The sequence below is a fragment of the Colletes latitarsis genome, chromosome 10 (genome assembly GCF_051014445.1).
Source record: "Colletes latitarsis isolate SP2378_abdomen chromosome 10, iyColLati1, whole genome shotgun sequence".
Lineage (NCBI taxonomy): Eukaryota > Metazoa > Arthropoda > Insecta > Hymenoptera > Colletidae > Colletes > Colletes latitarsis.
In genome coordinates, this window is record NC_135143.1 from 26,003,338 (window position 1) to 26,030,883 (window position 27,546).

A 27,546-nucleotide genomic window follows, 5' to 3' on the forward strand; every position below is an offset into this window, starting at 1 on the left:
ATTACGTAAATTAAATCACGTTCCAATTTCATTAAAAATGTTTCAGTAAATAGTGATTCATTTGGCGTTGAATGACTCATTAGAGACTGTTACTAAAAGAGGGATCCTGTTTCGCATTCGAATCTTGTCATATCTCAAATAAGTTTAATTTGTTGACAAATAACGTAAATAACTCTCCAATTATATTTCCAATGAGACCATGAAACGTAATAATTAAAGAAAATTACTAAAGAATATTGTTATAGATTATTTCAACAATAAAAAAAAAAAAAACACAGTAACAGAAATAATTTCTTATCGATACTTCTATGGACTTTTTAATTTATGTTTCTTGTTTAAGATAACAGAAATATTAAGTGACGGACTGCAACCTTGACAAAATTTGATACTTTACAATATTACTATTACTTCAACTAAATTATATTGTAGTCCCGAAGACATTTACATAGATACAAATATTATGTAAAATATACTAAGCTTTATTTAAAATTTTAGCGCGTCTTAAAATTGTTTAAAAGGTCGAGAATGCGCGTATCGAAGATCCCTAAAGATATTTTGAGGCATAAAATAATTGCAGCCGCACTGACGTTATTCTTTTATATGTGACCCGAGAATTATAGAACACAAAATTGTATAAAATCATATAAAATTGTAGACGAGTATCGTTGATTACTGCTTTTCTTTTTTTTATTTCGAAATAATCGAACGATCTGGATAATTTTTCGCACGATTGCCGAAGTTATTCGAATCTATTTCGCAATGATTCTATTGATAAAAGAGTTATCGGACCGTGAAATAAAAACTGTGCAATTCAAACTCTGGTTATTCGTTTGAACGAACATTAAATTCGCGGAGAAAAAAAATCGTTTCCCCTTTTATTCTTTCTTATTAAAGAAATCGATAAAAAACACGCAAGTACGACAAGTGTACTAATTTCATGTAAATATTTAAAACACATGTCGTAATTGATCGAAAATGAATACAGACTGTCGTCTAATCAACAACTTTATCTAGGCACAGTGGTAATATCGATTCTGTTTATCGTTTAAAACATATCCGAGTGGCATACCCTGTTATTTACGATTATCGAATAGGTGAATGTAGAAGTGCTATATAAAGTGCAAACGTCCAGTCAGGATTCACTCGTCATTTTCCTTTCGAGCGTGCCGCACAGAAGTCGTGTTTTGCGTGTTGCGTGTATATTTTCTTCGTCGTTTTAATCGAACGATTACGATGCGAAACGTTGTTTGCAATGTGTTTATTCTCGGATTATGTCTTGTTTCCTTTGCGGACCGTGGGTAAGTGAAAGGACTGTGGAATGTTAAAGTTTCGCACGTAATTCATATTCTTCCTATTTACAGGGAAGGACAAAGTGACAATTCCAAGGTAGTTATCGAACCAGTAGTAGGGCCATTCGATCATAGCGAGGGTCCTCACTGGGATCACCGTACTCAAAAACTCTATTTTGTCGATATAGTGGCGCAAAAGATATGTAGGTTCGATCCTGCAACGAAAGATCTTGCCTGTATTTATATAGGTAAATTAATAATTTACATAGATTCGAATCAAAGAAAAAGAATGACGCGTCAAATATTATTTTGCCGTTAGAAAATGGACCTGTTGGAGTTGCTGTTCCCGTCGAAGGGGAACCAGATAAATTGGTGGCTGGTTCCGGTACCGATTTCATTCTAGTTACATGGAATGCCGACAAAAACGTTTCAAGAGCTACGTCTGAAACGTTAACGGTCGTAGATACTGACCGCAATGGTACCAGATGGAATGACGGAAAGGTGGATTCCTCGGGAAGATTCTGGGGAGGTTTGTTAACAGTGTTAATTCATTAAAGGAAAATGTGAATTTGATTGCATCGTAATGTTTTTAACGGATATACAGGGTGTCCACGTTAAAGTGTGACAGTCGCGATATTTCAATAACTATTGATGACACGAAAAAATTGTTTATACGTAAATTGAAGGATAAAATAGGATTTCTATTTTGGCGTAAACGAAAATTTGTTTATGTTATTAATTTAAAAGATATGATGGTGAAATTTCGTTTTTTAAATGGAACTATACAGGGTGTTCGGCCATCCCTGGGAAAAATTTTAATGGGAGATTCTAGAGGCCAAAATAGGACGAAAATCAAGAATACTAATTTGTTGATTGAAGCTTCGTTAAACAGTTATTAACGTTTAAAGTTCTGACCGTACTGAATTTTTTTTTCGAAAATGCGCAAGATTTCGGGGGTACGTCTATTCACCAAAAATGATTATAATTGACCCCCGCAACCGAAAATAATTTTTCCAGAACGATTTGAAATTTTTGAATTTAATTGTTAATAACTTTTTAACGAAGCCTCTATCAACAAATTGGTATTCTTGATTTTCGTCTTATTTTGGCCTCTAGAATCTCTCATTACAATTTTTCCCAGGGGTGGCCGAACACCCTGTATATTCTTTTTTTTTTGATCATACGTAGTGCTTTTCAAGACGAATTCATTAAGCTGCAATGTATTCACCCGATTTTTATTAGTTCTCAATATATAACGCTTAGAAATTTACTGATTTTCAGCAGAGACGTCTCGGCTTGAGTGGTTGGCATTGTTTTGCTTGAAATAGAATACTTAGTAAATGTTAGTAATTGTATAAATAAAAATTATGCTTTTATTAACTAAACCCTATATAGTAATGTAGTTTAACAAAATTACAATGCGACAAAGTAAAAATTGTTTAGTGTCCGAATATTAAAGTTATTCACTGTACATTCTTCGCAGGCACGATTGGTCCAGAGGTGAACGATGTTGTTCTACCCAATCAAGCAAGTTTCTATCGTATCGGTTCGGATCTACATCCTAAGAAAATGTTATCTCCCGTTACAAACAGTAATGGATTAGCTTGGAATCTTCAAGACGATAGGTTTTATTATATCGATACGCCTACGCGTAAAGTGGCAGCATTTGACTTTGATCCTATCGAAGGAACTATATGTATGAAACTGCTGAACTGTAGTATCTGTAAACACATAATATCGATCAGAAATAATTTGCAAGATATATTTTTCATTTTTAGCCAACAGAAGTATTGCATTTGATCTTCAGAAATATAACATTTCCGGCTTACCTGACGGTATGACCATAGACAGGAATGGAAATCTTTGGTTAGCTTTATTCAATGGGGGTGCCGTAAGTATTAACATAGAAATGTAGATATACTGTTTAAAAATATTTATAGAATAACTAAGTTCTTAATAAATAGGTGATAAATGTAAATCCCAATACTGGTTGTGTACTGCGATTTCTGAAGCTACCTGCTGATAAAGTAACTAGTTGTGCGTTCGGAGGTCCTCGTTTGGATATTTTGTACGTAACAACATCCAGCCGTGGTTTAACTGCAGAGGATGCAGCAAAACAACCACACGCTGGTTACGTATTTGCCGTGCACGGTTTAGGAGTACACGGTTTAGTTGCAAATTCGTTCAAGATGTAACTTTTTCTTTGTTTTACAATAACCAATACAACGTATCTAAAAAAAAAAATTTTTAGCACCGAATATTATTATCTATGTCAATATTTATCAGTATTCTTAGGAAGAAACAGTCAATAAACAAAATTATACACAACTATACTACTTGTTTTTTTTTTTAAGTATCACTGTATCGTAAAACAATTTGTACTTTTGTTGTTGCAATGGTATATCTTGAAAACTATTTCATTGATTCGAATGATTTAGGTCTTTAATTGTATGGGTCCGAAAGACCTTTAAATTAGAGATTAGAAATTAGGGATTAGTCCGTCAACTTCTGATTCATGGATAAAACGGGAGTCAACTTCACAATTTTTAATGGAAATTTCTGTGAAAAATTATATTTTTTAATTCTTTGGGCAAAGAAGATGCATACTATTCGCGCGTTACATGTATAGCTTATTTTAAAAGCATGAAATTATTGCTAGCCGGTAAGGAAGTTTGTAGCTTTTTCAACGGTCACTGGGAAAAAAATTCCCTTTTACTAGTTATCACCACAGACCAGGTATACGAGTATACCTCGTCTGTGTAGCTACCCTTTTCTATGTTGAACCGATTTTATTATACAACTCTTATCGAAACTCTTAACACTCTCAAATTTATCAAGATCTTCAAGATTTTCAAGACTTTCAAGACTGATCATTATAATGTAATTAAATTGTATAATTTAAATATAATATAATTGTATTAGCACAATTTTGTTTTCAATATCCTCGAAATGCACAGTACCTTGTACACATCGTATAGCGTTACTCTTGCCACTATATCATTACAAAATTCCTTTGAGAGTTTGGCTGCTAAAGACGTTATCATCTTACAGTTGAAAAAAATTTAACTTACAGGTTCAACAATGTCAATCGGCTATCTCTACGCTCGTCTCTAATCGTATTTTGTTGGTCATCATTTGGTCACAAACAAGAATTAGGCGATAGTAGCGCCGCACATTAATGTGTTAAAAAATAATTTTACATGGGATTTCTTTTATAAACAACATTAAGAGAACCCATTGTTTAGAATTATTTATAATAGTATTCTATTGATTTAATAAAACATCATATATAAGAATGTATATATAGATAAGATTGATAAGTGGAATGTAAACATACACTGATTTTCAACACTAACAACCAACGATGAGATGCAAAATAAAATCATCAAAAAAGAAAAAATAATTCCACTTATAGAAAAATATACATTAATTTAAAAAAGCCATTAGGCTATTTTCATAATTACTAGTAAAAATAACTTTATTATTTATCATGTTATTATTTTTTAAATATTTTTTTTGATAACTCATCCGTGTCGTAATAAATTGAGATATTTGGAGGTGTACAGAATTATCTGATTGTACGTAATACATAGTATATATATACGTGAGAAATCATCCTTTTGCACAGTAAAGCTCTTGTATTGGTTCTCATATGTAAGGTTAATGCATGATAAACAAGTTTCAAAACCCATTAAAATTGTTATATAATTGAGTCGATCTTAGCTGCCTGAAAATAGAAACGCAAGTATTAATTAACTGAATTAAATATATAATAGAAACAGATATTGAAACGTTTATACAATATTATAAACTTTCCAAAGAAGCACCTGTTGCTTTAATATACGTGTAACAATTACAATTCTGAGTAGTGTACATGCATGTACCTCACACGCACGCGCGGGTATTTTTTTTACAGGGCGAATGCGTATCAAACCAATTAATATGAGATTTTATAATTGTATTACAAATAGATCCAAGTGTAGATAGATAGACTTGTATGTAATTACATACGAATACTTACAATTATTTTTTAGGAAAATGTCAGAAGTGATTGTCGAACCACTAGTAGGACCATACATTCTTGGGGAAGGTCCACATTGGGATCATGTTTCCAAGAAGCTATATTTTGTTGACATATTTGCTCAAAAAATATTCAGATATGTTCCTTTGACAAAGACTCTTACTTCAACCTTTGTAGGTAAATATTTACACAGTTATTATTTTATTATTTACAATGAGCTCCATAGGTATTCAATAATATAATATATCATAATCTCATTGTTAGATAATGGACCTGTTTCATTTGTTATTCCTGTAAATGGCACTCGTGATAAACTGATAGTTGGAACTGGTATAGATTTTGCAATGGTTACTTGGGATGGAGAAAAAGATCTTGCCAAATGTAATTGTCAAATACTGGCCACTGCAGACAGTGATCATACAGAGACCAGATGGAATGATGCAAAAACAGATCGATCTGGAAGACTCTGGGGTGGTTGGTTGAGTGCAATGATTGTTTTCTAAGAAAATGTATTGTTATAAATTTGTATATTATACAATAATATAACTTACTAGGAACAATGAGCATAGAGGAAAATGGAAAATTTCCACCCAACAAGGGATCTCTCTATTCTGTGGATAATGACCTTATGCTGAAAAAACAAGTAACTCCTGTATCTATAAGTAATGGATTAGCTTGGAGTCATAATGAAGACACATTTTATTACATTGATTCACTGAGTTATCAGATAGTGGCGTATGATTACAACTCTCAAACAGGAGCTATATGTAAGAAATTTACAATGTATCTTACACGATACAACATGTTTCCTATTAAATAAATTTACGTGTTCAATTACTTTTTCTTGCAGCTAATAAGAGAACTATCTTCGACCTTCGGGAAAATAATATTCCTGGATTTCCAGATGGTATGACTATAGATACAGATGGGAATCTTTGGGTTGCTGTATATGGTGGAGGTGGTGTAAGTATTTCATTACTATGAAACCATTATAGAATTAATAATTAACATTGACTTTCTGAAAAAGAGAAAATATTTAATATCTAGGTACTGCAAATAAAACCGGAAACGGGTAAATTGTTACGGTTTATCAAGATTAACAACGCAGAAAATATAACCAGTGTAGCATTTGGTGATGCTGATTTAGACACCTTATACGTAACAACAGCGCGGGTAGGTTTAAATGAAAATCAATTAAAAGAGCAACCATATGCTGGTTATTTGTTTAGTATAAAAGGTTTAGGCGTACGTGGTTTGCCTGCGAATTCATTTAAACTGCCAGATAAATTAACATAGATGAAATTATATAAATATTCTACAGATGTACAAATATATAAAACACATTTCTATAGTAATATATCACTAGAGTAACGAATGACACAATGTGTAATGTACACACACATAACAATGTCGCAGTTTATAATAATTCTTGTAAAGAAATAAACTTCACAAGCTGAAAAATAATCATTGTTAATACTTATTTAATACAAGTAAATAATATTTTAAATATACATATATATATTTTTTTTTAATGAAAAAGACGTTTTTATAAATTATTCATTAGAAAATGTACATATCTTGCTAGTAGTTAATTACATTTGTCTATCTTTTTGTTTTTTTTTTTCATATAAAGAAAAGTTAGTTGCTGAATATACACAGTAGAAAAATAATTATGGTTTTTTCAATATGCAAGAACATTTTTCTGGAATTATTGTGAAATAATATTCGCCATTATATATGCTATTTTAATTGTTATCAGAACACTTCGAAAATAAACGATATTTAAACACTGTTATCTTGAGACGTACCGAATACGTGAAAAGTTAGATTCTTGATTATTTTCACGATTTAGAATACATGTATTATTATCTATTCTCGTATGTGACATTTAAATGCTTCATATACATAGAATGATTCCATTAGGCACAAAAGTGAGAAGGCTAGCAATCTATTAATCAGTCGTCTTCAATAGAAATGAAAACTGTATGGTTGCAAAGGTGTTGGTATGATAAAATATCGTTCGTATAATTATGCACTTTGTCAATAATACGTTACGAACTCTATAAATTGCCACCGATAATTGCATTGCTCATCCACGACGGGAACTGTCAATTTAGCAGGAGAGATAATTTAATCATATCTTCATTATGGACGTTCAATCATCTAATGTTATAATTTCAACGCTATCGTTAGCGGTTTTATCTCCTTTTTTGCTAGAAACGCTACTCGATTTCCCCCTAGGTAAGTCAAATATAGTCATGCAATCTGTTATAATTTCAACGCTATCGTTAGCGGTTTTATCTCCTTTTTTGCTAGAAACGCTACTCGATTTTCCCCTAGGTAAGTCAAATATAGTCATGCAATCCGTGTTTGATGGCCTCAAAGGATCTGATACTTTTTGTGGGACTACGCTCACACCGGAAGATAAATTCTTTGGATACTCCATAGTTGGTTTCATTTGTGCTTTTTGTTGGGGTATAATCTCCAAATGGGAATGTTGCTTAAGTTGGGAAAGCATCGATAAAGCCTCCACAGAACTCCCTTGAGGGAACGAACTGGTCAAAGAACTGGTGGTGTCTATGGAGGCTGGTGGGTTCGTTTTTACAGATGACTTTTTGTAATTTGTATATTTCATACCTGTACTTTTTAATCCAGTTTGAGGATTCACAGGACTCACAGAGATTCCACTTAGTTCAGGCGGTATGAAAGGTGGTTGCGTCATGGATGAGCTGCCAGGCATCGCACTCAACAGAGTAGAGAAGCTGCTAGGTAACGTGGGTATCGCTTTGGTTGGTTTCATTTTCCTCATCGGGTTTTGCACGTTCACTTGTGAATATGGTCGCTGTGAATTCTTTTTTGACAACAATTTGTGTTGTAGTGATGTCCCTGAATGAGGAGTAGGTACATTCATCGGTAGCGTTTGTTTTAGGCCCATCGATGGACCTATTGTGGTATGTGCGACTTGGGGTACCACTGTTGAATTCGTAGTAGTGCTACTTTTCAATGGAGAATGCGATAATGAGGGATTGTGCGCTGGTTGGGGTTCGGTCAATGACTTTGAAACTCGAATTTGAGGCGCGCTCATCTGTTTCGGTGGACTGGTTTTAACATGCTGAACAATGGATGGTTTCAAAAGGGAAACTTGGGTAGTTGGTGGTTGAAGAACTGGTTTTGAAGGCTGCGATATTTGCAGAGTCTTTGAAAGTTGGATTGGCAACGTGTCGCTTTGCGGGCTTTGTTTAGAAGGTTTATTTTTAGGCGGCACTGTGTTCACTGGCGTTATCGATATACTAGGTCTATCTTTAGTGATCGATGCGGTGGTAGTGGTCGTCTTTGTCGTAGCTGCTTGCTGATACATAGGTGTAGAGCGTACAGTAGTGGCCGTAGAGTTACTTAAATTTAACAGTTGTTGTACCGTCAGATTATTTAAGTTACCTAAATTGCTCATACTGGGAGTGGTATTAATACTAGGGGTAGATGTACTCATTGTAGGTACATTGCTAATATTAGGCGCGGTAGCAATTGTGTTATTTAAGCCACTAGTCAGGTTGGACAACGAGGAGAGATTGTTCTGATAGTGTCTGAGAATGTCTTGATAACTACCCATTTGATTTAAGTAATTCATAGTTGATAGAGGATCCATCATGCTACCGCTTAAACCACTAGTTAATATAGCAGATAATATGTTTGGATCGACCAATGGATGCATGAAGTAAGGATTCATCAATGAACGATTTCCAGAAGCTCCCATGTAATTGGTGAAGTTCGCTTTTGTGTTAAATTGATTCATTGTGTTGCTACCCTGTTGCATGGCTTGCAAATACTTATTAACATTCGGCGGTCGTCCTCTTGGTCGACCAGTGGATGTCATACTTTTGTATGGTTTTCGGTTTTGAGATGATTGTGACGATGTTGAATTAATCTGAGGTTGAGTTGTGACCACCTGCTTAAATAGATATTGAAAGTACATACATATAAAGAACCTTTTGCGGAATCCAAGCGTATTTAAAGAACATACAAAAGCATAGACTGACGCATATTTCTAAATTTCTATTAATGCAATACAAAAATTGGAGAATCATAAAACTCACGGGAGTCGGAGAAACAGCTTGAGGTTGTGCCTGAGTATCCGTGGTAGGTTTGTCAAGACTAGAGAAGAATTTGCTCAAAACTTTGCGATTATAATTATAATCATTACAGAATTTTGTAGCAATTTCCAAAATATTTCCTTCCAAGTTCTGTTAGTAATTAAAATGTTTAATTATCTTTTGTGATTAATATTCAATATGTTTTTTGTATATTGTTACAAACTTACTTTGTTACCGACATACGTTTTATATGTGTCCACTAGCAAAGCAGAAAGTGTCTGTATAGTTTGTTCCTTAGTTTGAAAATTTTTTATAGCTCTCTGATATACCCAATATGTATCAAGCAATACTTGAGTTCGAGCATCTGGATTTTTGCTAGATGCAGGATCAGAAGTAGTAGGTCCCATTAATTGCACTTTTGTTCTAAGAGACTGTAAGCAGAGAGTTAGTGCTTGACGTGACAACTGCTCCCTTTCTGTATCACGTAAATATTTCCTGAAAGAATAATGTATAAACTTTATGAGAAAAGTGCTCTTAATATTTAATTTTCAAGTCACCAACATAAAATGTCATTTATTTGTTAATTTATTATGTTAAAATGTACTTGTCTGATTCTGGTATCTTCCCAAGTTGTATACTTAATTGCATTAACATTCGGCCATCATTTGTTTCTTTAAGTACTTGCATCAATAATGTTACGCATCTTGACATATGAAATGCGAAGCTTCCTGGTCTGTCTACTTCACCGTTTGGTATATGCCAAACACCCTGAAAAGATAAGGTAATGTTATCTTATATAACCTAAGATAAGAAAATAAAATGTTCAACATTGATAATTACAGAATTAGAAAGTAGAATATATTAAGAATAAAGATTTAAAAGGCAGTATATCAAGAACAAAGAGTTATAAAGTAATATACCAAGAACAACTGTACATTTGTGTGTCAAAAGTAGCATAACAATGCTTAAAATCTTGATAAGTATGTAAATGTATTTCCTATTATAAAAATAAAAACCAAAGTAGATTATGATATATTCATTTTACATAGGTGACTTATTGCAAAGTACTTTTTAAGGTCAAAAACATGAAGATATATATTAAATGTATTGCTATAATTTTTTTCTATGTGGTGATAGGTAGTGTCAGGTAAATATGAAACAATTTTTATCAAGAAAGAGTTTTATACTATCATTTATAGAAGACTACAAATTGTTATTAACCTCTTAAATGTATTCACGTTTCTTGAGTAGTAAGCTTTTGGGCAATGCATAAGATGAAAATAATATTTCACATTTAAAAGGTTGAGGAATATAAAGAAAGTAGTTCTTTAATATGATTAATCCTTATTAAAGTGATTTTTGTATTTATTATTTCATACAGTATATATTTCGTGTTAAAAGAAAATAAAGACATTACTATTAAAACTTTTATAAGGTCTAACAATGTTAAGCAGAAAGTCATAATAGACACAGATGCTGGGGCGGATGACGCCGCTGCTATACTTCTAACCCTTAAATCGAAACCTAAAGAATTTGAGGTTATAGCAATTACTTGTTCATATGGGAACACATACGTGGGTAATGTAGTAGAAAATGTACTTAAAATTTTAACAGTCGCCAATCGAAGTGACGTAAGTACATTTAATTTGTCGTACTGCATTGCTAGAACTTCTTTATATTGTGTCTACTCTAAATTTGATAGATACCTGTATATAAAGGGGCACAAAAAGCATTATTAAAGGAGTACAAACCTAGCAATTACTTTGGCTCTGATGGCCTTGGAGATTTTAACTTCACAGAAAAAATTACTGCTAAACTGGATAAAACTAAACATGCAGCAGTAGCATTAGTGGATTTGGTAAACCAGTATCCAGGTCATGAATTGATCAAATTTTTTAATGATAAATAGGTACATCTAATTTAAGTTTTATATTTAAACACATTCTTTAACATTTTTAGCTCAAATAATTATATTAAGCATTGGGCCATCAACAAATATTGCTACAGCAATAGCATTGGATCCCTTGTTTTTGAAGCACTTAAAGAGTCACATTATACTAGGTTCAAGTGTCTCTGGCATTGGTAATATTTCACCCAATGTTGAATTCAATTTTTATCAAGATCCAGAAAGTAATTATATTGTATTGAATAATAATAAAATAAGTACATTACTTTCATGGGAAACAGTTATTAATAATAATGTACCTTTGGTAATTATAAAGAAGAATAATAAAAATTGTATATCTGTTACTGTAAGTTGCAGTTCATATATTATATAAATGTGTGAATGACATTTAAATAGGATTGGCGTATAAACACACTGGGAAAAATAAATTCTACTATTGTGAATTTCTTAAATAATGCAGACCGTAAAACTATATCAAAACATAATGAATGGTCTCCAGCAGATGCAATGGCAGCTGCAGTTATGATATGGCCAGAGTTAATAAAAACATTCACTATAACAAATGTAAGTCCTGTGATTGATGGAATGGCAAGAGGCTCAGTACTTGTGGACTATATTAATTCTACTGGCAAACCAAAGAATGTAAAAATTGTACAAACATTTAACACAACTGCTTTCCAAGAACTATTATTAGAAGCATTTTCTTAAGTATATGCTTATTAAATTTATCAAGTTTGTATTAACTAATGTATATGTATGAATGTTTAAAAGCAAAAATATAATGTACTTACACTGAAAAAATTAGTACTCTTCCTATCAGCAAAAAGTCCTTGAAAATTCTCACCCTGATAAAACTGACAATTGTAGCTGTCTAGTAAAAGATTTCTGCATTTGGTTATATCTTTGGCAGTCTTATTATTGAAGAAGAAGTGCGACAATCTATAGAATGACTTGTAGTGTTCAGAGAATCTTAAAATACACTGTTCTAGACCAGCTAAACAGTATGCTATCAAAGTAGCAACTTCTTCTTCCGTCATATTTTCTTCCTTTTGGGCGAAACTAGAGTCCTTTTTTTTCTTTTCACTGTCACTTTCACCAGAGTCACTATCAGTGTCACTTGAACTATCGCTATCAGAACTGTCTTCGCTACTGCTCGATTCATCGCTACTGCTTGAACTAGAATTATTCGTTTCCGTTGTTGTCGTGGTTGTTTGTGTTGTCGTGGTACTTTCTTGGGAACCTCTTCTACTTAATGTTACTTCTTCCTTGGTCGTACTTGCTAGTTTCTTTTTATCACCAGACTTTTCCTTCATATCTTTGTTACTGCCGTGTAAGTCGTCGCTTTGCAGCCATTTCCCATCAAATTTTCTAGTGTCATCGTCTTCGGGCGTCGACTGCCGCGTTTCCTGACTAACCTCCATCGCTTGTTTCATTAGCGCGTCCATTAAATCCTGTACATTATCTAATTTTTCTTCGGGTTCATTCGCACCGCCCATTTTCAACGGGTTCGTCAAATCCTTTTTATTCTCGATGGAAGATTTCACCTGCAATTTCGTTTTTTCAACATTCTTTGTTCTCGCTCTTTTCCTCTGCGACTTCGACTCATTGCTCTCATCACTTGACAACACCATAATGTCATCTCCTTTTTCTTTCTGCGAGACCATGACACAAACTTTCGTAATAACATCATCTATTAAAGCCACGACATCTTGCATCAATTGTAAATGCGATACGCTGCCAAGCTTTATCTTCTTTACGTTATCGTGCGGCATGTCGGTCAGAGGTCGCTTACGCATTTCTGTTTTCTCGACACGCTGATTCGAACTGAATCCTTTGTTCGTTCTATCTACTATTTCGATTTCCTCAATGCTGTTCGAACGCTGACAAACAGTAACAACATTTCTGTCTCCCTCGGCAGAAAGCTCTACTTCTTTTCCAGTGTTTTTGTTACCCGCAAAAAAGCCATCTTCTTTACCCCTTTCGCTCAGCTTCGAATTGTACTTCATGAAGGGCCCTTCAGCGCACTTCTCTAAATGCAAGTGCAACACTTGTCCTAATGATTTCTTCAGAGGTTTGCCCTCGTGTTGTTCCAAATATTTCAATATACTCGCATGAATACGATAATGCACCTCTAATGCTTCAACTGAAAGATGCTGTGGACACTTGTGACTTATTCTACGTGGGTATTGTGCATTATTATGATACAACAATTCGCTAGCCTGTAATTGAGCAGAAATTAATCGGAATTTATACTGTTCACTCCAATTACTATATTCTAATTTGCGCGTACCTTTGCATAATATTCCAAAAATATAGGAGGATCCTGGTTTTTTTTCTCTGTAATTTTACCAAGCATATACTGGTAAAGCCACCTTTCATCGTGGCGTATTGTTCCATCCTTGATTCCAATAAATAAACGTGCACAAGATTGGAAACATTGATCCGCGATTTCCAACATTTCTTCTTTTCTAGTTTCTAAAAATTCGAACCGTTCCATACTCAACGTGTCCGTCTCTTGCTTTAACAATCGCGAACAGAATGAGTGAACAACATAGGCAAAGCTTCCATATTCTGTCCATATAATATGATTACAAGAGTCCAATTCGACAGCATGCCTATAACTGGACTGAGTCAACTTCGCCTTTGCTAGAAGTTTATCTTCGTTTCTGAATACAAAACAATTATTATTAATTTGTCTCGCACCCCGTTAATAAGTAATTTGAGTTGATACTTACATTGGTTTATATTTGTTTAACCAGGACTCTATTACAGTACCCGATGACATTGCTAAGCCAGTCCAAGAGCTTAACCTTGACGGATGGAAGCACAAATCTAATAAATAATAACGAATCGCTACACTCCACTTGCCATTCTTGAAATAAAAATCTCCCAACAAGTAGTAAATGGTGGACATAGCGTGTGGCAAAGGTTTCTTAACCGTTGGCATCGTATCTCGTTCACTCATTATGTAGGCTCTCATTTCATCTATCACTTGACTTGGATCGCTTTCTGAAGGAATTAGCTTCATTATGCGCTTGAACAGCTCTTCCGTGTCCGCGCTAATCGTTAGAGATCTAGGCGAGCAAAATTCTGGTATCTGCTTGGGCTTATAGAATTCGAACAGCAATTGCGCTCCCTCCCAAGTTACTTTCATCTTAGGAACTCCGTGTTCCTCTAGATGCTTCGGGCGCCCTTTGTTCACTCTATTGTAATGGCCATACAGGCAATAAAATATCTGCTCCAGATATTTAGAAACTTTGCTCTTTATGCTGACAAACTGTGGTGTTTCTAACTTTGGAATTACCAAATTTAAGGTGAAGAACAAGAGCTTCGCCTCGTTATAACAACACCATGAATGTCTTCCCATGAATTCATGGGCAATGAATAAAATCATTATAGATGCTGGAACACCTTCATCTTCGTCATCTGATTCAGAGTAATTGGAACTGTGCTGTCTATTTTTGTATGACGACTCAACTTTTGCTCTCTCTTTGTCCTCTTTGTACTGTAAAATATAGTGTAATAGGATCCAGGGGAGAACTGTTTCAAGTGGCATTTCCACAGTAGTGTCAGATACATCCAATTGATTGCAAACGATGTGAACCAAATTCTGAACTAATCTCGAAAGACGATTCTCGGGCAAATACCTTAGAATGAATGTGCTAACTTCAACTGTGCATGCCTCCAACTTTTCAAGTGCCGTTAGAACAGACATTGTCCACTTCTTTTGTTCAATTTCATCAAAAGCATTTATGTAATTCTGCCATGCCTCGTTAAGACACGCTTCTGCCCATACGTAACATTCTTCATATTGCTGAAGTTGCCACAAACTATCTAATAACATCGATAACTGTTGAACTCTGTCGACAATGTTATCGTTAACGGACAAAAATTTATTTCCCTGTTTCGCGAATTTAAACGTATCTTGCAATATGTAGGCTAGTTCTGCATATTTTTTTTCATCGTACAGGTTTTGTATCTCTCCTAGTTTTTGTCCCCTATATTTAAATCACATTTTTCAGAACATCATTTGTTGATTACGTTAACAATATGTTTTTGTGGCGCTGCTTCGCTGCGGGTGGGATCTCGGAAAATTATCGTAGGAGGGTAGAAAAGGAAAGAAGAGGGCCGCGTTTCATCAGTAAAGCTTTCTAGCAGGCCCTGCCTTACACGACTGGATATTGAGAAGTCGGTCGAGGAATGTATATGTATAGCAACGGAGGGATTGGTGAAGCGCTTGTGAGAGCACGACCCCTTTGACAGCGAGCGTGGGAGGTGACGCTACATGTTTAAAGGACATACGTACCTCTGAATGGATCTTAGCTTCTTCTCCACAATTTTAATACTGATGAGGGAATTACATTTACAATTAGGCAATCTAAGATAAATATTTCGATTCTTTTTTTCCAATTCTTGCATATGATTTAACAACTGAAAACAAATTTAACACTAACATTTCTATTAAGTTAAATAGAAAAATTTGTTTATTGGTAATCGAAGTTGCTCACTAATTCTATAGTTTCGATGACGATATCCGTGTCACCTTGGCACAAAAAGATATTGGCTTTAAGCCATAAAACCCTCAATAATATGAAAATATTTTCTTCATTTAAAATATCATGTCTGACACTCGTAAAAATTATATGACCTAATTCCTCTGATGGCATTCCTGTACCAAGTTTATCTAATCTGAAACAAAACATTGTTTATTATGCAACTTTTAAGTTTTAAAAATGCTAAATATTTACAAAAGAAATTTACTAAAGAAATAGATAAGAAAACGTACGTAGAAGAAGGTAGGATGTCTGGTTTATTACTCAACCACCTATCTGTATGAAGTTCACCGAATAATAAAGTCATTTCAGCATCTAATTTTAAAATATCATCGTTTACATCTTCTTCAAATGGTGACGGATGTGGAATATGTTCTCTGTAAAAAAAAAAATAAGTTCTACCTTCTGGATTGTATTTAGAATGGGATTTATATGCATTCTTTATACCTCATAAATGTATAAGCTTGTAAATATATTTCTGACATTCCTTTTGGCCATTCTCGATTCCACTTAGTGCATAAAAATTCTGTATATTTTGCTATGATTATCATTAAATTGCTTTTACCACTGTGTTCAGTAATAAATATGTTCACATCAGCTGTTTCAGATTCTGTACCAAAATAATTTTGCTGTTGACTGTAGAAAAAAAAGATTAGTTATTATAAAGTTCTGCTTCTAGATTCTTAAATAATTACCTTGTATCAGGACTCGGTGATTTTGAACTCTCAGAACTTTTGATCGTTTCCGTAGCGATACTATTATTTTCTTGATTTGCAAACAGTTGATACAAGTCCATTGTATCCATAGAATCGTCCATATTTTTAGATGGATCATCTTTGGTTAGTTTCACTGTGTCTGGTCTGAAATATACAAAATACAAAATTATACAGAATGAGTAAAAATTCGTATAAATACATACAATAAGGTGCTAGGAAATATTCTTCGAAGAGTCTCTTCTAATTGAACATCGTCTCTTTCAGCTTCTCTTCTGTTTGAACTTCTCACTCTCGCCGATCGTCTCATACTATTGCAGCTCCAAGCCCATTGTTGCAAAAAACACAGAGCACTTCTCCGTCTTTTCTTCACCTTTTGTCCTTCTTCTTTTGTCTCATTTTTATCATTACATTTTTCTTCTGCCTTGCATTGTATTTTATCTGCTTTCTTTAAGTCTTTTTCATATGGTTTCTCACTGGATTTGTTACTATCTTTATCACTAACTTTATCATTCTGTACTTCATTACCAGTGTTAGAAGTATCATCCATTATTTTCTCAGAATGTAACTTCTCACCATTCTCATCTATTTCAAAATTATTTTGCTCTACTGATTCATTTTGTACTTGATTTTGCTCTGAAATACCCTGCTCTGTGTCTGAAATCCTCAGAGGATCCTCATCCTCTATGATCTGTACATCACTAGAACATGATTTTTTATCATCTTCTTCTTCAACTTCCATTACAGTGTCACCGCCATCGCACATTTGATTGTCGTCCATTGATTCAAATGGAAAATTTACTTCATCTGTATCCATTTTCAACAGTTTCTCAGTATCATTTTCTTTCTTTACAGAAATATTTTGTAATACATCTTGATTGGTATTCGTTCCATTATTGACTTGGGTATCATCTTCATTATTTACTTTTAAAAGTATTTCTTCAGGATTAAGAATTGTTAAATTAATTCTACTAACAAAACTTAAGTCATTTTCAGTGATGTATCTGTGTATATCTAATAAACTTTCTCCAACATCTAACCAGGTGCAGCTTTTTATTGGTTTCCTTAGTGTCAGGTCTGGTAATGGCTTTGGATTAAATTCTATTTTACATGTTTCTGCCCATCTTGTGGCAACATCTTTTGCTTCTGCTAATAATTTATCTCCTACCATGTGATCATATTCAGTGTACAATGGAGGATCTAATTGCCAATCACTATTATATAATTTGTAACATTCTTGAAGGCATGGAATGTCTTTGAATATTCTGTCACGGAAAGCCAAACCTTTCACATATGTAGGGTCACGTTCTAATGCCATAGAAATATATAAAAGACAATTCATATAATCAGGAACAGCGTATAAGGCAGTTATCATATCATCTAAACATGGCCAATGATTTGAATTACACTTTAAACCTTGCTTAAATGATGAACAAGCTAACTCTAAGTTAGAGGTTTTCATAGCTAAAGTGCCTATCCTATACCACAATGTTACATCTGTATCATCCAAATTTGCAGCTTCCCAATAATTTTCTATAGCTTCATCGTAATGTCCTGTTGCAGTTCTTATAGCAGCAATGTTTTTGAAACAAGAATACTTTAGCAACAACATGGGCCTAGATCTGCCATCAGACACATCAGGTTTTTCAACCTCATCTAACAGTTCAGTTTCTAAAAGATCTTTAAAAATATTTAGAGCATCTTCCTGTTTGTTCTCCTTCAATAATACTAAGGCTTTATTATATTCAGTAAGAGCTATTTGTTCCTATAACAAATGCATGCATATTAATTGATCCTTCCAAATTTTAACATATGTCATTAATAATACACAATAAATTTCAACTTTTACAAAGAAAACAAAGAAAGAAACAAGGTAAGAATATATTTCAATTATGGTATTTTATATTTTAAAAGGAACTGAATCATCCTATATGTAATTTATCAGAAGGAAAAAGTAAAAGAAATTAAACACATGTATATGTACCGAGTAATAAGGTATTACCTAGTAGAGATATGTTTATTACTCGTAGAACAAATCTGAATAATAATTAATTATTTATCGTAAATTGTAACTTCTTATTGTGAATAGCTAATTTGAAAATGTTTCCCATCGTTCACCGTTATATGAATGTTTATATCGTTTGTTGTCAAATATTGAGTTGACCGCACAAATCAAACAAACTTTCCGAAATAACGAAATTTATAGGTTAGGCTTTTTGAAAGACTAGAAATTAACATTTTCGAAACGTACTTGAGCTTCTTTCGTGATCGTTGGCACATCTTCGTCTTCGCTCTCTTCGCTAGATTCCTCATTTAGCGCCGATATTTTTATCATCTTCGCGAGTTCTTTTAAATCAACCCGTATATATAAAACATCAACAAATTAACCGGTTTTTTTTAGCATCGCCATATTAGTAGGTACTACTAGGGAAGTCAGACTCACGACTCACGTGTTACGACTAGCAATCTCCTCGCGGTAGGATTTGGTAATCGGCTAATGGTAACCGAGCTAATGGCTGCGAATTTAAAATAGTTTCTTTAAATATCGGTCCAAATTGTTAATAATAACAACCCTGTACATCATCTAAAGGAAAAAAGACTTTCCTACGTTTGCTAACTTTACCGATTTTAGTAGTTCAATCGACCACTGGTTTTTGTTAGATTGTAACCATAATTATAATTGGAGGGATAGTTTCCTTCACAGACGAGGCATACGGGATACGAGGATACTTCGTCTGTGGTTTCCTCAAGACACTGGTCTGTTCCTATACTTAACTTATTTAAATTATTATTAAAATTTTCCAGAACAGATGCTACTATCTCTAAAGAACATTGATAATAAAACGACGTTTAAAAATGACGGATGAAATATAAGCTACAATTTTGATATATCATTACATGAATGTCGAATATTTCCCTACTGACGATACTGTCCTATACATTGCAACAAAGTCACTGCCTTCCACTGTGCATACGAACAAAAACTTTAATGTATTAAAATGATATTATTTAGATATGAATTATGATAAAAATTGTAATCATCGTAAATATTTCATTTAAAGATACGAGAACAGCACAAAATGCCCTTCCTCAAGGAAAACCCAAGTATTGAGTTTAATCATTTTACTCAACATATCTCTTCTAGGGATTAATTATCTAACCATTTTAACTTCAACAGTGTTTCGTGAATAAATAAAAGTTGTCTTCCATTAGAAAGTAATACCTTGTATGAACAATTTTCACAATTCTAAAAAAGTTCATTTAGAGTTTACTAAACCTTCATAGGAATAAAAATGGCTAACACCAATCTATTAAATATTTAAATTCTACGAAATATTTACGATATGATTACAATTTGTATCTAAGTAAAGTCGTTTTTATATGTAAAAACAAAATTTGCAACAAAACGTTAATTTATCTAAAATTTGAAAAATGCTCAAAAATTTTGATCAGTGATCATACAAGATGAAACTCTTTAATTCTATTATCTCATTTTGTAAATATAAATTAAAAAAATGTAGCTAATTTCGGTTTAATTGTTCTTGCAATGACAATACAAATTAAATGTAGAATTAAAAGGCACTCTTAAGCTTCTGAACCAACTTTAAATATAAGTGATTGAATTATTAAACAGTTGGAGTCAGCATGCAACAATGTTCATGATTTGGGGTAAGTGTTACAGGAGTATTTTATTGTGTTTGTTCGTTTATAAGTTGAAGGAAATAAATTAGAAATAATATCATGTACACGATGTAACTCTAATGATAAATCCTTTAGGTAGCTCATATAAATTTAAATTCTCACTTACATACAGTGTCAACATATGTACACTTATAAACAGGTGTTTCTGATGTGTTAAAATAATTTTCTTTGTCAAAGATTTAGATATACTGTAATATACAGTAAGATACTATAAATAAAAACACCAGTTTATTAAAATCAGAGTATATTGTAGTCACTGTGTTAAATATAGTCTCATATAAATGATATCAAAACATTTTATTCTATGGTGGATAGGTAATAATTACGATGAATTGGCATTGTTTTATTTCTTAGTAACTTATTAAAACTATGGAACATGGCAACAAATTAGAAAGGAAAATGAAAATGAACGTCATAGACATTGTTAGACAATAGGGGTAAGGTACAAATAATCAATATTATGAATATAAAAATATTAGAACAAGAATTCAATTAAATTGAGTTGAAGTTAATTTTTTAATCAATTTATGACGCATAGTTGATAATCCTTTATCCCTAAATATGTTCTAACAAAATCTGAAATGTGCAAGACAAAACTTATTGCTGTTGGCACTTATAAATCATATTATAAATAACAGTTTTCTTTTTATTGTATGTTCAAAACATTTCTATTAGATAACAATTGTATAAAATCAAATCTACTTTCCTTGTTGAATTTGTATCAAAAGTTTTGAGCACGCAACAATAGCGAATTTAGATTATTATGATAAATATGTACATTGCAGGAAACTGGTTCGTAGGTAGATTACAATTTGTAGATACATAAAGTCTTCTTGATTCTGTAATTATAATCGATTAGTTCATTATAAGAAGAACTCTTGTATCCACCTATGAAGTGTAGTAAAACTCATTAGCGTATTCGATTGTAAAATGTAATTGCATAGTTTACAAAATTTGCTTCTAGATTATTTGTTTTGTTATCATGTGTTGTAATCATCTTTAGATCCCGAAATACAGAGACATTATTGGACAGCATCTTTTTTTCTACCTGTTGGAATAATTTTCATACTTGTTCTGGTGCTTCTTTTAATGGTAATTTCTCGCAATTTCACAATTGCAATATTATAAATCATTATTATCATATATTCGTTAGAAAATATTTTTTTTGGGATATAAATTTAAATTCATAATAATTTCAGATTTTATTCAAAAGATGCCCACAAATGGTCGTGGCGATTGTCATGTTAATTTTTGGTATTACTCTTATATTTGCGGCATTGTTATCAATCTATCATGAACCAATTTACGCTTGATACATTCTAATGTCATTATCACGGACACGATGCATCATTTTATCTTTTCTATTATCACTGATATAAGAACACATATGTACATACGTATTAAATATTTTTATAACATATATACTTCTTTTTTATAGTGATAAAAGAAAATATTTTTGTGTCAAATGTGTAACTTTAATATAATGTTTATTAATACAACAGCTTCACTTACTGCTAGCGTTTCTTGTTATTTAATTTTATTTTAATCATATCCTCTGATACCCTTATTACTTTCTGTTCATAGGCATTTAATGCTTCTTGCAACTTTTGGTAACCCTGAAATCAATATTAACTTTTCTATTAACATATTTATGCTATACAACATAGAACAGTATTCTATAAGAACAGAAAATTGATATGTTACCTCAGAAAAAATTTTATTGTTTGTGCTAGTACTAGTTTCTTTCAATTCATACAAAAGTACTTCTAATGTATTGAATGGTAACCAAACTGCTGGAGCTACGGATGTCAAATATGTTTCAAGTCCAAAATGTTCTTTACCAGTGCCTAAAACTGCATTAATGTATTCAACTGCTAAATTGCCAGCTTCTAATATTCTACCAGTGTTTAACATGAGACGGAGAAGCTCCGCAGCATTTCGTTTCTGCAACGTATAAAAAATTGCTTTAAAATATAAATACGATTATCAGTTTTCAAATTATTTACCTTATACGACATTAATAACCATTGAGGTATAAATGCTCCTTCTTGAAGTAACTTTTTGGAAACCGCTTTATGCAATTCACTAGATCCGTCTTTTTCGTGTTTTAACGTTAAATGCTCCAATAATTTCCAAGCAGTATTTGTAATATTTGTATTAGATAAGCCAATGTCAAATATGTCATTTTGAATAAGCCAGTCCCAAGCATTTGAATCTTCCCTCCGACATAATCGTATACACTGCAAGGTCAGACTTTCAAGTACCGAACTTTTATTGATTTTAAATTGATCACAGAGATGTAATGCTGTCGTGTATAAACCAATAGTCGACAAAATAATGATCAGTTCTGAGGGACCAGCGTGCGCGACGATGTGTAATTCTGAATTTATTTTCGATATTTTCAATCTGGCGTCTACTACATAATATTCCTTCTTTATGTCGCTTAATTCAAGAACTTCGACCTGCTTCTTTATTTTGCAAGTGCCACCCCTTGTATGTGAATCTTGATACTTTAGTTCCTCTGGATAATTTTGATCGATAACAGGTCTAACAATCCATCTATATTTATCTGATACAAGGTGCAATGCATTAATGCACGCTAATAAACAGTGAGCTTGCCTTGATACAATAGGAACAGATTGTGATTCCTGGCTTAAACGCATAGCTTGTTCATACATTACAGAAGCAGCTAAAAGAAATAATCAAGTAAATTGTTGTATAAATAATTTTTAACTATTAAATTTATAATAGATTAAAGCACTACCTTTACGCATGTTTCCTTTATTTATGTGAAAACTGTACAAGAAATTGTAATAATTATTTTCCATAAGATCCATGCTCCGGGCTCTACCCTCTACTATTCTTTCAAGATCTTCATACATATCCACATATGGAAATGAAATTAAATCTATCAACTTTTTTCTCTCGAATAAAGTTACTACTAATTGTCTTAAACAATCCACTCTACGTGCAGTATCTGGGTTTGAATTTAGACAGTTGTAAGCCTCGGTGTGGTGACCCAGGTTCAAATATTGTGTAAACACTATAGAATGGAGTGTTGGTAAATTAGGATCGTTTTTGTCAGCCATTAATATAGCTGTTTCAGCGAGTTCTATAATACAATCAGCAGCATTATATTCCTCAAACAGTTTGATGACTTTTAGATAGTATTGAATTAACGAATTACTATCCAATGATTCGTTAGACTTGAGTAAGGTGTCAATTAGAAATGGATCAGTCAAAATTCCCCCAGAAGCTCGTAGGAAATGATCACAAGCTTTTTGCGCTTCTCCCATTTCAAGCAACGCAACTGCCAATATAAATTTCCTTGACGCGCTGTTCCATTCGCACCATGTATTCAAAAGTCTCACATATTCTTGAACGACTAAGAATTGGCAACTAGATAATAACCATTCGGGGAAAATAAAGTTTCCAGATCTTGGCCATCTGTTTGATTTTTATTAAGGAAACGCATAAACATCTTGTGTTCAAAAACTGTGTAAACTGGCAAATGTTTTTAAGAAAGGATACATAAGTTGTGCGATGAGGGTAATATGTGTTAGCATGCCGTAATGCCACGATACCAAAGTAGTTGCATCCAAATTTGTATGAACCATCAAATTGTGAGCATGTTTCGCACCGTTACTTTGTATAAATAATTCTAACAACGACGATGATTGATGGTTCCTGAATCCCACGTTTATTCTCGAATCAACAAGTTTCAACAACGTTAGACGTCGTATATTGGAGTCTCTAAAAATATTTGTAATAAATTCAAACTGTTAAGTGTACACACACATAAGAAAGAAAAGTTGTCTTACAGCAACGATTGCGCGAGTGTTGGTAGTGCCGTGGACTCGCATATCCATGTTACAACATAATAAGCTTGCGTTAATACTACTGTTCTGGGTGCTAATGATGATTTTATGGAATGTAATGACCGCGAATCAAACAACTCTGGTCGTAAGAGTATCATTTGTTGTAAAATTAAAAGATTTCTACAGATTGAAAATCTCAACTGCGTTATTTGGGCCACACTCTTCGATATTGCTGAGATTCCCAATTGACTATCAAAAAAGTGATTTATGTTAGGTAACATTTTTGAAGCATCATGATCTTCATTAAGTTGTAACTTATTTGGTTGACCAAAGTCGTACGTTAATGCTTCCAACAACATCGCTATGGCACTGGATATATCTCTAATATTTGATAATCTGTGGCAACTTGGATGATGCGTAATAAAATTACTAATAGGTTCTTCTGACTCTAGCATCAACTTCGACAATAATTCATCTATAATGGTGTCTGGACTTTTTAAATGATATAATTCTTTCTTTATCACCATTTTAGTTTCCTCGGACAATTGTTCCTCTAACAATACTAATACCGACATCAGCGTAATCAGGTCTTGACATATATCTTCGTCTTGTGATAAAACGGGCGTAGTTTTGAACCGAGACATATACGATTTCTCATTGCAGAACATCAAATATTCCAAAGCTTCCATTGGTCTTAAAAGCGAGAATGAAGATTTTTTAAGTAGAATCACTCCGTAAACGCTTGGTAGTAATAAAAGTCCTACAGGTCTGGTACCATTGGCATGATACTGTATGACATAGGAATAAAATTTTGACCAACAGCGATTGGCAATTTTCAAGTAATCTTCATCCATAAGCTCATAATCCACAACTTCAGCTTGTATCATTGCTTCCACTGCAATACACACACGTTTTTTTAATTCATCGAGAGAAAAAATTTTGTCTTCTGTGCTCCTTTGACAAGTAAGGGTCTTCTTGGGAGTCCTGACAATTTTGTTGGGCCTCCTATGGATATTCAATGCCTTTGTGATATCGGCCAACGAAAATTTCCCAGGATGGAAGATGTAATTAATATATGTACGTCTAGGGTTAAGGTTAGTGTCGAGATCACTGAGAATGTTATCTCTGTCTGGTGTTTGCTCTAAAATCGTTGTTTCCCATTCAGAATTAACGCGTGCACCATTTAAGGATATTTGTGCGTGTGTGACTTCAACAGTATCCATATCAGTAGTTCTCCATACTGCCCACAATTGAGTAGTTGTGAAAGAAAAGTCGACTAAATGTTGCTGCAAGTGTCGATAAAAATTTTTTACGAACTAATGCATATCAGTAATATAATAGTAACGGATATGAAAGATACTTACATCTTGTGCAAATCTTGTATATAATCTCTCGAATTTAAATATGCCATTATTCTGAACTGGTTTTAAAATACAAAATTCGCACCTAGTACTAAATTTTAAAAAAATCCCCAAATATAATACATTATCAGGACCTAATGCTTTTCTCATCATATGACCCTGTGCACCCTGAGATGCAATACGATTATCAATTGTTGCATCAGTCACAGCTATGCATTGAGTTTTATTACAGGACCACATACGAATATTACCCTCGCGACACAAAGCGAACAAATACGTATCACTTCCGCAATTATGTATTACTAAGGACGTAGCCACATGAGCTTCAGAATTACGACCTCTGAAAGCAGTTGCTATGCCACTGAGAAATCTTGGCACAATTGAATCTTGCTTTAATTCGATAGTATGTACTAGACCAGTCTTAATATCTAATTTCAAGAGAAGTATAGTTCCTGAATTATAAGCAAGAGCAAATAGTGCTTCTTGGGGTGGTATAAACCATGATGCAGCTGCATGAGGCACTGGAGAATCTGTGAAAAAATACAAATAATTTGAGTATCACAAACGTTACATTTAAAATATTATTTACTTACTTGTAGTTCCTGCACTTGTAATTACATGAAACATATGAGGTTCCTCTTTTGTTTTCTTCATACTTTGTGCAGATGCATCATTGAATATTGATTGTACACCTAGATCCTTGTATGTACTTAGCGAATGTTCCTTTGAAACATATGAGTTCATTGTATAATAACCACAAGCATTGCATATTCTTATTTGATATTTTCAAAGGTTGCTTACATTTTTATAAATTCTTTCAGGATGAGGAAACGTTAGTTTATGAACACTAGAAACAGTTACTACTAATATAATAACTGTATTAGCTGTTTCATGTATTGAAATACCATCCAAAATTGGTGTATCGGTAAATTTGTATCTTACTCTACAGTTAGTCAAATTAATATCTAAACTGTGTTCAACTAATTCAAGTACATTGTGTGAAATGCGCCAATAAATAAAACGATTGCGAGTAAAAAATTTTGAGCAATCCTTGTAGGAATATCCACCAGTTCTTTCTGGCACTTTTATATCTTCTAATGTACTTTGACTTCCTCCTACAAAGCAACGATATATTGAATCACATGGTATAAATCGTTAGAATTTAAAAAAAAATACAAAGTAAGGTTAGAAACATTTTTACGAAAAGTTGACAATTTACACTTTAAATAATATAAATCCTTAAGAGCAAAAAACGTTGATTGTTGCAAAACCAATAAAAAACTTTTACTTTACACAGTTCTTGAACATTTTCATTCATACAGCTAATACAAAAAGGTTATGATCACTCACCTGTGTTTAACGTGATTACATTCCATTTTTCCGATACTGTCTGATCCGGTACAACTTCTCGGTATCCTAATGGAAATTCTTCCATATTCCACTATATTTTTAAATGATCACTATGTCAATTTATCTTTTAAATCACATTACAATGCCGCTCTAAAATTTAGCGGGCACCGAATGTTAACATTACGGCGTACAGTGTATGTACCAGTAACGCTTCACGTTTCGCACTTTGGCGCCTTCGATCGTTTTTATGATAATCGCAACGGAAGCAATGCTATAGGTTATAATTTAGAAATACGATGATATATCCTTTGCAAAACATATCTAAATTAATGATCAAAAAATAAATAAAAATAAATGAAGAAAATTTAATGAAGAGAATATTTATTTATTGTCATGCTTGACATTGTAAAACTGTGTATCCACATGTCGCGCAGTCGCAATCTGTCTCTTTTATCCTTATGTACGCTGCGTATAAATAAGACAAAGAAAACTACATTTTTGCGAATACAATTTCGTTTTCAATCAGAGGATGCCGGGACTCATTAAAGATTGTATTATTAGTTCTTATAAAGAGAAAGAGGGAATGATATAAGGTAGTAGTAGGTAAGGCTACTTGCATGTAGTATAGTTTCGTATGAAAAATTTGATTGCAAAAGATGGGTCAACACAATCACATATCTAGGGCTATAGAGAGACTTTGCTATTCAAGGGCTAAAAAATTCTGAAATGAATTTAGGCTCTCTAA

General features: G+C 33.1%; 5 protein-coding genes across 7 annotated transcripts; 3 read left to right on the forward strand and 2 right to left on the reverse strand.

Moving 5' to 3' along the window:
• The first annotated feature begins 1,121 nt into the window (after positions 1-1,121).
• Positions 1,122-6,606, forward strand: LOC143346100 (uncharacterized). Its single transcript, XM_076773857.1, has 11 exons — positions 1,122-1,298; positions 1,362-1,537; positions 1,609-1,818; positions 2,773-2,985; positions 3,068-3,180; positions 3,254-3,480; positions 5,324-5,487; positions 5,575-5,784; positions 5,865-6,077; positions 6,161-6,273; positions 6,358-6,606. Exons 1-11 carry the CDS (start codon positions 1,234-1,236, stop codon positions 6,604-6,606), a joined length of 1,953 nt encoding a protein of 650 aa, XP_076629972.1. The 5' UTR covers positions 1,122-1,233.
• A 16-nt stretch (positions 6,607-6,622) lies between these two features.
• LOC143346793 (calcineurin-binding protein cabin-1) lies at positions 6,623-19,413 on the reverse strand. 2 transcript variants are annotated; one of them, XM_076775269.1, is made up of 14 exons: positions 18,822-19,413; positions 16,777-18,335; positions 16,553-16,717; positions 16,305-16,493; positions 16,091-16,234; positions 15,813-15,993; positions 15,611-15,735; positions 14,040-15,302; positions 13,595-13,970; positions 12,096-13,523; positions 10,003-10,166; positions 9,626-9,893; positions 9,402-9,548; positions 6,623-9,253 (listed from the first exon to the last, which is right to left on the reverse strand). In XM_076775269.1, exons 1-14 carry the CDS (start codon positions 18,903-18,905, stop codon positions 7,466-7,468), a joined length of 7,881 nt encoding a protein of 2,626 aa, XP_076631384.1. In that variant the 5' UTR covers positions 18,906-19,413; the 3' UTR covers positions 6,623-7,465. The 2 variants fall into 2 exon arrangements, with proteins under 2 accessions (XP_076631384.1, XP_076631383.1); XM_076775268.1 differs by having other exon boundaries at positions 6,623-9,256.
• LOC143346799 (uncharacterized) lies at positions 10,382-12,120 on the forward strand. The gene is made up of 5 exons (XM_076775284.1): positions 10,382-10,545; positions 10,834-11,029; positions 11,101-11,272; positions 11,358-11,608; positions 11,701-12,120. Exons 1-5 carry the CDS (start codon positions 10,484-10,486, stop codon positions 12,010-12,012), a joined length of 993 nt encoding a protein of 330 aa, XP_076631399.1. The 5' UTR covers positions 10,382-10,483; the 3' UTR covers positions 12,013-12,120.
• Positions 19,414-19,962: 549 nt separating the features above from the next.
• LOC143346800 (uncharacterized) lies at positions 19,963-21,585 on the forward strand. The gene is made up of 3 exons (XM_076775286.1): positions 19,963-20,239; positions 21,276-21,364; positions 21,472-21,585. Exons 1-3 carry the CDS (start codon positions 20,224-20,226, stop codon positions 21,583-21,585), a joined length of 219 nt encoding a protein of 72 aa, XP_076631401.1. The 5' UTR covers positions 19,963-20,223.
• Nup160 (nuclear pore complex protein Nup160) lies at positions 20,530-27,319 on the reverse strand. Of its 2 annotated transcripts, XM_076775272.1 has the most exons (11): positions 26,802-27,319; positions 26,253-26,566; positions 26,045-26,174; positions 25,455-25,981; positions 24,094-25,376; positions 23,804-24,025; positions 23,037-23,719; positions 22,279-22,961; positions 21,977-22,216; positions 21,785-21,888; positions 20,530-21,111 (listed from the first exon to the last, which is right to left on the reverse strand). In XM_076775272.1, the coding sequence occupies exons 1-10, from the start codon at positions 26,884-26,886 to the stop codon at positions 21,787-21,789; spliced, it is 4,269 nt and encodes a 1,422-aa protein (XP_076631387.1). In that variant the 5' UTR covers positions 26,887-27,319; the 3' UTR covers positions 20,530-21,111; positions 21,785-21,786. The 2 variants fall into 2 exon arrangements, with proteins under 2 accessions (XP_076631387.1, XP_076631385.1); XM_076775270.1 differs by lacking the exon at positions 20,530-21,111 and having other exon boundaries at positions 21,762-21,888.
• Positions 27,320-27,546: the final 227 nt, after the last annotated feature.

Bases quoted from the DNA above. Each gene is read 5' to 3' on its own strand.
- LOC143346100 (XM_076773857.1), top strand. From the start codon at position 1,234: ATGCGAAACGTTGTTTGCAATGTGTTTATTCTCGGATTATGTCTTGTT. The intron at 1,299-1,361 runs GTAAGTGAAAGG...TCCTATTTACAG, and splicing joins GTTTCCTTTGCGGACCGTGG to GGAAGGACAAAGTGACAATT. The intron at 6,078-6,160 runs GTAAGAAATTTA...TTTTTCTTGCAG, and splicing joins CTCTCAAACAGGAGCTATAT to CTAATAAGAGAACTATCTTC.
- LOC143346799 (XM_076775284.1), top strand. From the start codon at position 10,484: ATGAAGATATATATTAAATGTATTGCTATAATTTTTTTCTATGTGGTG. The intron at 10,546-10,833 runs GTAAATATGAAA...AACTTTTATAAG, and splicing joins GTGGTGATAGGTAGTGTCAG to GTCTAACAATGTTAAGCAGA. The intron at 11,609-11,700 runs GTAATTATAAAG...ACATTTAAATAG, and splicing joins TTAATAATAATGTACCTTTG to GATTGGCGTATAAACACACT.
- LOC143346793 (XM_076775268.1), bottom strand. From the start codon at position 18,905: ATGATAAAAATATCGGCGCTAAATGAGGAATCTAGCGAAGAGAGCGAA. The intron at 16,235-16,304 runs GTATAAAGAATG...TTTTTTTTACAG, and splicing joins CAAGCTTATACATTTATGAG to AGAACATATTCCACATCCGT. The intron at 15,994-16,090 runs GTACGTTTTCTT...GTTTTGTTTCAG, and splicing joins GACATCCTACCTTCTTCTAC to ATTAGATAAACTTGGTACAG.
- LOC143346800 (XM_076775286.1), top strand. The intron at 21,365-21,471 runs GTAATTTCTCGC...TAATAATTTCAG, and splicing joins TTCTGGTGCTTCTTTTAATG to ATTTTATTCAAAAGATGCCC.
- Nup160 (XM_076775272.1), bottom strand. From the start codon at position 26,886: ATGGAAGAATTTCCATTAGGATACCGAGAAGTTGTACCGGATCAGACA. The intron at 24,026-24,093 runs GTAAGACAACTT...AAATATTTTTAG, and splicing joins ACACTCGCGCAATCGTTGCT to AGACTCCAATATACGACGTC. The intron at 22,962-23,036 runs GTAGTGCTTTAA...TATTTCTTTTAG, and splicing joins TAAAGGAAACATGCGTAAAG to CTGCTTCTGTAATGTATGAA.